At 44.2% G+C, this 10000-nt stretch overlaps 2 protein-coding genes across 3 annotated transcripts in view; both read right to left on the reverse strand.

Moving 5' to 3' along the window:
* LOC148066881 (beta-taxilin-like) overlaps positions 1–4978 on the reverse strand; it is a 22857-nt gene extending 17879 nt beyond the window's left edge. The window contains exon 1 of one of the 2 annotated variants that reach the window (XM_087805781.1): positions 4848–4978. The gene's annotated coding sequence lies outside the window, so the exon portion shown is untranslated. Of the gene's footprint in view, positions 1–4821 lie in introns of both variants that reach the window. The other variant, XM_087805782.1, reaches the window with a different exon arrangement.
* A 167-nt stretch (positions 4979–5145) lies between these two features.
* On the reverse strand, positions 5146–7230 carry LOC148066882 (kelch-like protein 10). Its single transcript, XM_087805690.1, has 5 exons — positions 7085–7230; positions 6548–7034; positions 5867–6481; positions 5650–5799; positions 5146–5592 (listed from the first exon to the last, which is right to left on the reverse strand). Exons 1-5 carry the CDS (start codon positions 7228–7230, stop codon positions 5215–5217), a joined length of 1776 nt encoding a protein of 591 aa, XP_087661816.1. The 3' UTR covers positions 5146–5214.
* Positions 7231–10000: the final 2770 nt, after the last annotated feature.

The following is a 10000-nucleotide window of genomic DNA, read 5'->3' on the forward strand; positions in this document are numbered from 1 at the left end:
CAAACAAACACAAACACACTGACTAAAACACAAACAAAAACAGACACACACTGACTAAAACACAAACAAAAACAGACACACACTGACTAAAACACAAACAAACACAAACACACTGACTAAAACACAAACAAACACAGACACACACTGACTAAAACACAAACAAACACACACACACTGACTAAAACACAAACAAACACAGACACACACTGACTAAAACACAAACAAACACACACACACTGACTAAAACACAAACAAACACAGACACACACTGACTAAAACACAAACAAACACAGACACACACTGACTAAAACACAAACAAACACAAACACACTGACTAAAACACAAACAAACACAGACACACACTGACTAAAACACAAACAAACACAAACACACTGACTAAAACACAAACAAACACAAACACACTGACTAAAACACAAACAAACAGACACGCCCTGACTAAAACACAAACAAACACAGACACACTGACTAAAACACAAACAAACACAAACACACTGACTAAAACACAAACAAAAACAGACACACACTGACTAAAACACAGACACACACTGACTAAAACACAAACACACACAAACACACTGACTAAAACACAAACAAACACAGACACACACTGACTAAAACACAAACAAACACAGACACACTGACTAAAACACAAACAAACACAAACACACTGACTAAAACACAAACAAACACAGACACACACTGACTAAAACACAAACAAACACACTGACTAAAACACAAACAAACACAAACACACTGACTAAAACACAAACAAACACAGACACACACTGACTAAAACACAAACAAACACAGACACACACTGACTAAAACACAAACAAACACAAACACACTGACTAAAACACAAACAAACACAAACACACTGACTAAAACACAAACAAACACAGACACACACTGACTAAAACACAAACAAACACAAACACACTGACTAAAACACAAACAAACAGACACACACTGACTAAAACACAAACAAACACAGACACACACTGACTAAAACACAAACAAACACAGACACACACTGACTAAAACACAAACAAACACACTGACTAAAACACAAACAAACACAGACACACACTGACTAAAACACAGACACACACTGACTAAAACACAAACAAACACACACACACTGACTAAAAAACAGACACACACTGACTAAAACACAAACAAACACAAACACACTGACTAAAACACAAACAAAAACAGACACACACTGACTAAAACACAAACACAGACACACACTGACTAAAACACAAACAAACACAAACACACTGACTAAAACACAGACACACACTGACTAAAACACAAACAAACACAAACACACTGACTAAAACACAGACACACACTGACTAAAACACAAACAAACACAGACACACACTGACTAAAACACAAACAAACACAAACACACTGACTAAAACACAGACACACACTGACTAAAACACAAACACAGACACACACTGACTAAAACACAAACAAACACAGACACACACTGACTAAAACACAAACAAACACACACACTGACTAAAACACAAACAAACACACACACACTGACTAAAACACAAACAAACACAGACACACACTGACTAAAACACAAACAAAAACAGACACACACTGACTAAAACACAAACAAACACACACACACACTGACTAAAACACGAACAAACACAGACACACTGACTAAAACACAAACAAACACAGACACACACTGACTAAAACACAAACAAACACAGACACACACTGACTAAAACACAAACAAACACACACACACACTGACTAAAACACGAACAAACACAGACACACTGACTAAAACACAAACAAACACAGACACACACTGACTAAAACACAAACAAACACACACACACTGACTAAAACACAAACAAACACAGACACACACTGACTAAAACACAAACAAACACAGACACACACTGACTAAAACACAAACAAACACAGACACACACTGACTAAAACATAAACAAACACAGACACACACTGACTAAAACACAAACAAACACACACACACACTGACTAAAACACGAACAAACACAGACACACTGACTAAAACACAAACAAACACAGACACACACTGACTAAAACACAAACAAACACACACACACTGACTAAAACACAAACAAACACAGACACACACTGACTAAAACACAAACAAACACAGACACACACTGACTAAAACACAAACAAACACAGACACACACTGACTAAAACACAAACAAAAACAGACACACACTGACTAAAACACAAACACACTGACTAAAACACAAACAAAAACAGACACACACTGACTAAAACACAAACAAACACAGACACACACTGACTAAAACACAAACAAACACAAACACACACTGACTAAAACACAAACAAACACAAACACACTGACTAAAACACAAACAAAAACAGACACACACTGACTAAAACACAAACAAAAACAGACACACACTGACTAAAACACAAACAAACACAAACACACTGACTAAAACACAAACAAACACAGACACACACTGACTAAAACACAAACAAACACACACACACTGACTAAAACACAAACAAACACAGACACACACTGACTAAAACACAAACAAACACACACACACTGACTAAAACACAAACAAACACAGACACACACTGACTAAAACACAAACAAACACAGACACACACTGACTAAAACACAAACAAACACAAACACACTGACTAAAACACAAACAAACACAGACACACACTGACTAAAACACAAACAAACACAAACACACTGACTAAAACACAAACAAACACAAACACACTGACTAAAACACAAACAAACAGACACACCCTGACTAAAACACAAACAAACACAGACACACTGACTAAAACACAAACAAACACAAACACACTGACTAAAACACAAACAAAAACAGACACACACTGACTAAAACACAGACACACACTGACTAAAACACAAACACACACAAACACACTGACTAAAACACAAACAAACACAGACACACACTGACTAAAACACAAACAAACACAGACACACTGACTAAAACACAAACAAACACAAACACACTGACTAAAACACAAACAAAAACAGACACACACTGACTAAAACACAAACAAACACAAACACACTGACTAAAACACAGACACACACTGACTAAAACACAGACACACACAGACTAAAACACAAACACAGACACACACTGACTAAATCACAAACAAACACAGACACACACTGACTAAAACACAAACAAACACAGACACACACTGACTAAAACACAAACAAACACAGACACACACTGACTAAAACACAAACAAACACAAACTAAAACAGACACTCAATCATTTCATCAAATATTCTATTCATGCTTTAATTCATGTTTAATGTTAAAGTTTATTCATGTTTAATTAGTTATTCTTTTAATGTACATGTTTGTATAATGTGTGTCAGTCATGTTGTGTTGTTGTGTTAACAAATCCATGTGTTCATGTGTAGACTTTCTTCTACACTAACATCAACTATTGCACAACATCTGACTCGGTAACACATTACAAATAACACACACCTGTTGTTGCATCTATTCTAGGATCATCCTAATATGGTACACTCACACACACACAAACTCACACACACACAAACTCACACACACACAAACTCACACACACTCACACACACACAAACTCACACACACTCACACACACACAAACTCACACACACACAAACTCACACACACACAAACTCACACACACTCACACACACACAAACTCACACACACTCACACACACACACACACACTCACACACACTCACACACACACACACACACACAAACTCACACACACACAAACTCACACACACTCACACACACACAAACTCACACACACTCACACACACACAAACTCACACACACACAAACTCACACACACACAAACTCACACACACTCACACACACACAAACTCACACACACTCACACACACACACACACACTCACACACACTCACACACACACACACACACACAAACTCACACACACACAAACTCACACACACTCACACACACACAAACTCACACACACTCACACACACACACACACACTCACACACACTCACACACACACACACACACACAAACTCACACACACTCACACATACACAAACTCACACACACTCACACACACACACACACACACACACACACTCACACACACACACACACACACAAACACACGCACACTCACACACACACACTCTCACGCACAACCACACACACACTCACACAAACACACACACACACACACTCACACAAATACACACATACACACAAATAAACACAGACACACGCACACACACAGACTCACACACACACAAATACACAAAAACACACACACAGACTCTCACACACAACCACACACACACAAACACACACACTCACACACACACAAATAAACACAGACACACGCACACACACAGACTCACACACACACAAATACACACATACACACAAACACACACACACACAGACTCTCACACACAACCACATACACACACACACAAACACACACTCTCACACAAAAACACACACACAGACTCTCACACACAACCACACAAACACACACACACACACACAAGAATCACACACAGACTCACAGACACTGAGTAAAACAAAAACACTCAGACTCACACACACACACACACACAGACATGCACGCACACACACACACACACAAGAACCAAAAGCCGACTCAGACACTGACTTAAACACAAACACACTCACTCGCACACGGACACACACAGACTCACAATGTGTAGGACGAGTGAAGTCTCACCAGAAGAGCGTGAAGCGACTCAGGACCAGAGAAGGACGTGGTGTGACGGTGAGTGTGTGAGTGTGTGAGTGTGTGTGTGAGTGTGTGTGTGTGTGTGTGAGTGTGTGTGTGTGTGTGTGACGGGGGAGGTCCAACAGCTGCGCCTCAAAAGTGATGTGACAGTTGTGTTGTGAGTCACATGACTGAGCTTCATGAACACAATCACACTTCCACTGGAACAGACTCACAACTTACAACACAACAGGTTGTGAGTCTGTCGTGACACGTTCACACGACTCGACGTTTCTAGAAACTCATCCTTACATTTATTTAAAAGTCTCCCAGCAGGGGGCGCCAGAGTAACACCACAACAGTTTGATTGACAGCTTCATTCTCCGTATCTCTGCGTCTGTTTCCGGACTCGGGCGCGACGTTCCCACAGCGGCAGCGAAGGAAGCGAGTCCCGTGGAAACAGGTAGTCGCTCATGTTGGGGAGGCCGGACACGGAGCAGCAGCCCCAGGCGCCGCGAAGGTTCTTGGTCTTGGAGGTCAGAGTCCAGGCGTCCGCCGTGGTGTCGTAGGACTCGACTCTGTTGGTGAAGGAGCGTCCGTTGAACCCTCCGACCACGAACAGAAGGTCCTCCACCACCGCCACGCCGAAGCATTGACGCGGCTTGGTCATGGGACTGACGGTGCACCAGGCGCGGGTCCGGGGGTTGTAGGCCTCCACGGTGCTGAGGACCTGCTGTCCGTCTCTGCCGCCCACCTGGAGACAAGGACACAAAGGATCACGTTGTGTCGCGACTGCGACTTCAGCCCCTACCGCGTAGACCCGCTCCATGTTGGCGACCACGCCCAGACCGGCGCGTCGCCACATCATTGGCCTGATGAGAGTCCATTGGTCTCTCTTGGGGTTGTAGCATTCTCCGGACCTCAGGATCTGACTCCCGTTGTATCCGCCGAACACGTATATCTGCGACCGAAGCGAACTCTTTCACCAGGTGTGAACCGGTTAAGAACGAGACACTGGAGCTACTTACCTTGTTCTGGAAGGCGGTGCAGCTGGTTTCACAGCGTCGCTCGTTCATGGGCGCGATGTTCATCCAGCAGTTCTCTTCAGGTCTCAGACTCTCAGCGCTCCTGAGCTTATGACTTCCGTCGGAACCTCCGAGTGCATAGATGCGGCCGTTCAGTACCGTGACCGCCGGATCGTAGCGGTGGTCGCTCATCGGCGCCACTTCCTGCCAGGCGTGCGAGACAAGGTCGAAGCGGTGGACCTTGTTCGTGATCTCGTAGGCGATGTGACCTCCCACGCAATACAGGAATCCATCCAGGAAGACCACACCGTAATAGAAGCGCCGGTGGGGCAGCGTGCTGCTCAAGGTGATCCAGTGGTCCACGCAGATGTCGTACGCCATGATGATGTTGAAAGGAAACCGACCCGTCACCTTCCCGCACGCCAGCATGGCCACGTTGGGCAGGCGTGGACGCGCCGGCAGGTTGCGGAAGCCGCGCACCTTAGGCCGGATGAGGATGTGGTTTATGGTTCTGATGGCGTCTTTCACCATGTTCAGCAAATCGGCATCTCTCTGCACCAGCTCATGGGTCAGGACTTCGGTTCTGACAAAGTCCAGCGGCAGCAGGGCCAGGCGCACCTGAACGAGGAGAAGAGGTCACGTGGGGATCCCGCTAAGGGCCAGAACTCACCCCCCATCCAGTACCTTGGACAGCAGCCGGGCCATGTGTAGTCCTCGTTGGGTCGGGTCCTCGGTGATCCAGTGGAGGATGGCCTCGAACACGGTGCGCTCCTTCCTTATGTTCAGCTGGTCTCCCTCGAGGAAGAGGCTCAGCTCCTGAACGCTGAGTTGCAGGAAGTGGTCTGAAGACATGAGCTCCTGGAAGTGGGCCATGATGAAGGCGAAGGCTTTGCTGTGGATTGGGGGCGATGGGTGGATGGACTTGGTAAACTTCCACAGACTGATGCAGTTGTCCAGGCAGAGCTGGTCCTCCAGGTAGGTGCAGCAAACCTGCCTGATGTCGCTGACGTTGAAATAATCCCCCGCCTGGAGCAGGTTCCACACGCTGTCCTCGCCCACGCAGACCGACCCGGTGTAGGAGAACTGGATGATTCTTCGCATGGTGTCCGCAGACACGCCGGAGATGTCGAAGTGGGTCTGGTCCGGCACCGACCAGCGTTGGAACAGAACCCTGACGAGGAGAAGGTCACATGCTGCTGGACATCATGTCCGTGAACTCACCTGAAGAAGTCGCTGCTGCGACACAGCACCACCTTGTGGACGGGGAACTGAGCATCGTCCACTTGGATCACCGCGTCACAGACCTGCCCGACCGGGTGAGTCGTGCCCAAGCTGGACTTGAGGCAACACTTGCATTTGTGACTCATGTTGCATGGTCGTCACGTGCTCGCGTGCTCGCAGTCACGCTATTATTAGTCTTCTGCGCCTTTGAACCTCCTTGTGGCCTTGGATGTGTCGTCGATGATGTCATGGAACAATTAGTCGGATGTGTCGTCGATGATGTCATGGAACGATGTTCGTATCGACACAAAAGTTTTGAACCTTTTATTTCATTGTTACACAAACCTATTGAGCGTCAGAGTTCAGGTGATTGACAGGTGGAGGTGAAGGCTTTAGGAAGGTTGTGTCACGTGTGTAGTTGCCTGTCATGACAACCATGACACTGTTGTACTGTTGTTGTGTTACTGCTGTTGTTGTGTTACTGCTGTTCTTGTGTAACTGCCGTTGTTGTGTTACTGCCGTTGTTGTGTTACTGCTGTTGTTGTGTTACTGCTGTTGTTGTGTTACTGCTGTTCTTGTGTAACTGCCGTTGTTGTGTTACTGCTTTTGTTGTGTAACTGCTGTTGTTGTGTTAATGCTGTTGTTGTGTAACTGCTGTTGTTGTATTACTGCTGTTGTTGTGTAACTGCTGTTGTTGTGTAACTGCCGTTGTTGTGTTACTGCTGTTGTTGTGTAACTGCTTTTGTTGTGTAACTGCTGTTGTTGTGTAACTGCTGTTGTTGTGTTACTGCTGTTGTTGTGTAACTGCTGTTGTTGTGTAACTGCTGTTGTTGTGTTACTGCTGTTGTTGTGTAACTGCTGTTGTTGTGTAACTGCTGTTGTTGTGTTACTGCTGTTGTTGTGTAACTGCTGTTGTTGTGTAACTGCTGTTGTTGTGTTACTGCTGTTGTTGTGTAACTGCTGTTGTTGTGTAACTGCTGTTGTTGTGTTACTGCTGTTGTTGTATTACTGCTGTTGTTGTGTAACTGCTGTTGTTGTGTAACTGCTGTTGTTGTGTTACTGCTGTTGTTGTGTTACTGCTGTTCTTGTGTAACTGCCGTTGTTGTGTTACTGCTGTTGTTGTGTAACTGCTGTTGTTGTGTTACTGCTGTTGTTGTGTAACTGCTGTTGTTGTGTAACTGCTGTTGTTGTGTTACTGCTGTTGTTGTGTAACTGCTGTTGTTGTGTTACTGCTGTTGTTGTGTTACTGCTGTTGTTGTGTTACTGCTGTTGTTGTGTTACTGCCGTTGTTGTGTTACTGCTGTTGTTGTGTAACTGCTGTTGTTGTGTTACTGCTGTTGTTGTGTAACTGCTGTTGTTGTGTAACTGCTGTTGTTGTGTTACTGCTGTTGTTACTGCTGTTGTTGTGTAACTGCTGTTGTTGTGTTACTGCTGTTGTTGTGTAACTGCTGTTGTTGTGTAACTGCTGTTGTTGTGTTACTGCTGTTGTTGTGTAACTGCTGTTGTTGTGTAACTGCTGTTGTTGTGTTACTGCTGTTGTTGTGTAACTGCTGTTGTTGTGTAACTGCTGTTGTTGTGTTACTGCTGTTGTTGTGTAACTGCTGTTGTTGTGTAACTGCTGTTGTTGTGTTACTGCTGTTGTTGTGTAACTGCTGTTGTTGTGTAACTGCTGTTGTTGTGTATCTGCTGTTGTTGTGTTACTGCTGTTGTTGTGTTACTGCTGTTGTTGTGTAACTGCTGTTGTTGTGTTACTGCTGTTGTTGTGTTACTGCTGTTGTTGTGTTACTGCTGTTGTTGTGTTACTGCTGTTCTTGTGTAACTGCCGTTGTTGTGTTACTGCTGTTGTTGTGTAACTGCTGTTGTTGTGTTACTGCTGTTGTTGTGTAACTGCTGTTGTTGTGTAACTGCTGTTGTTGTGTTACTGCTGTTGTTGTGTAACTGCTGTTGTTGTGTTACTGCTGTTGTTGTGTAACTGCTGTTGTTGTGTTACTGCTGTTGTTGTGTTACTGCTGTTGTTGTGTTACTGCTGTTGTTGTGTTACTGCCGTTGTTGTGTTACTGCTGTTGTTGTGTAACTGCTGTTGTTGTGTTACTGCTGTTGTTGTGTAACTGCTGTTGTTGTGTAACTGCTGTTGTTGTGTATCTGCTGTTGTTGTGTTACTGCTGTTGTTGTGTTACTGCTGTTGTTGTGTAACTGCTGTTGTTGTGTTACTGCTGTTGTTGTGTTACTGCTGTTGTTGTGTTACTGCTGTTGTTGTGTAACTGCTGTTGTTGTGTAACTGCTGTTGTTGTGTTACTGCTGTTGTTGTGTTACTGCTGTTGTTGTATTACTGCTGTTGTTGTGTAACTGCTGTTGTTGTGTTACTGCTGTTCTTGTGTAACTGCTGTTGTTGTGTTACTGCTGTTGTTGTGTAACTGCTGTTGTTGTGTAACTGCTGTTGTTGTGTAACTGCCGTTGTTGTGTTACTGCTGTTGTTGTGTTACTGCTGTTGTTGTGTAACTGCTGTTGTTGTGTAACTGCTGTTGTTGTGTTACTGCTGTTGTTGTGTTACTGCTGTTGTTGTGTTACTGCTGTTGTTGTGTTACTGCTCTTGTTGTGTTGTTGTTGTGTAACTGCTGTTGTTGTGTAACTGCTGTTTTGTGTATTACTGCTGTTGTTGTGTTACCTGTCATGACAACCATGACACTGTGGTACTGTTGTTGTGTTACTGCTGTTGTTGTGTTACATCGTTTCCCCTCACGTGTGTAGATCCAGACACAATGTCGCCCCCTTCAGGTGAACCATCGCCACTGACGACTCACAACCTTCTGGGAGAGAGTTGTGTTAATCTTTGGTTTCAGTGTGTGTTTCTATGTGTGTGTATATGTGTGCAATGATCTTATGATTGTGTGCGTATGTGTGTGCGTATGTGTGTGT

This window comes from Callionymus lyra, chromosome 13 (genome assembly GCF_982586985.1).
Source record: "Callionymus lyra chromosome 13, fCalLyr1.hap1.1, whole genome shotgun sequence".
NCBI classification, from domain to species: domain Eukaryota; kingdom Metazoa; phylum Chordata; class Actinopteri; order Syngnathiformes; family Callionymidae; genus Callionymus; species Callionymus lyra.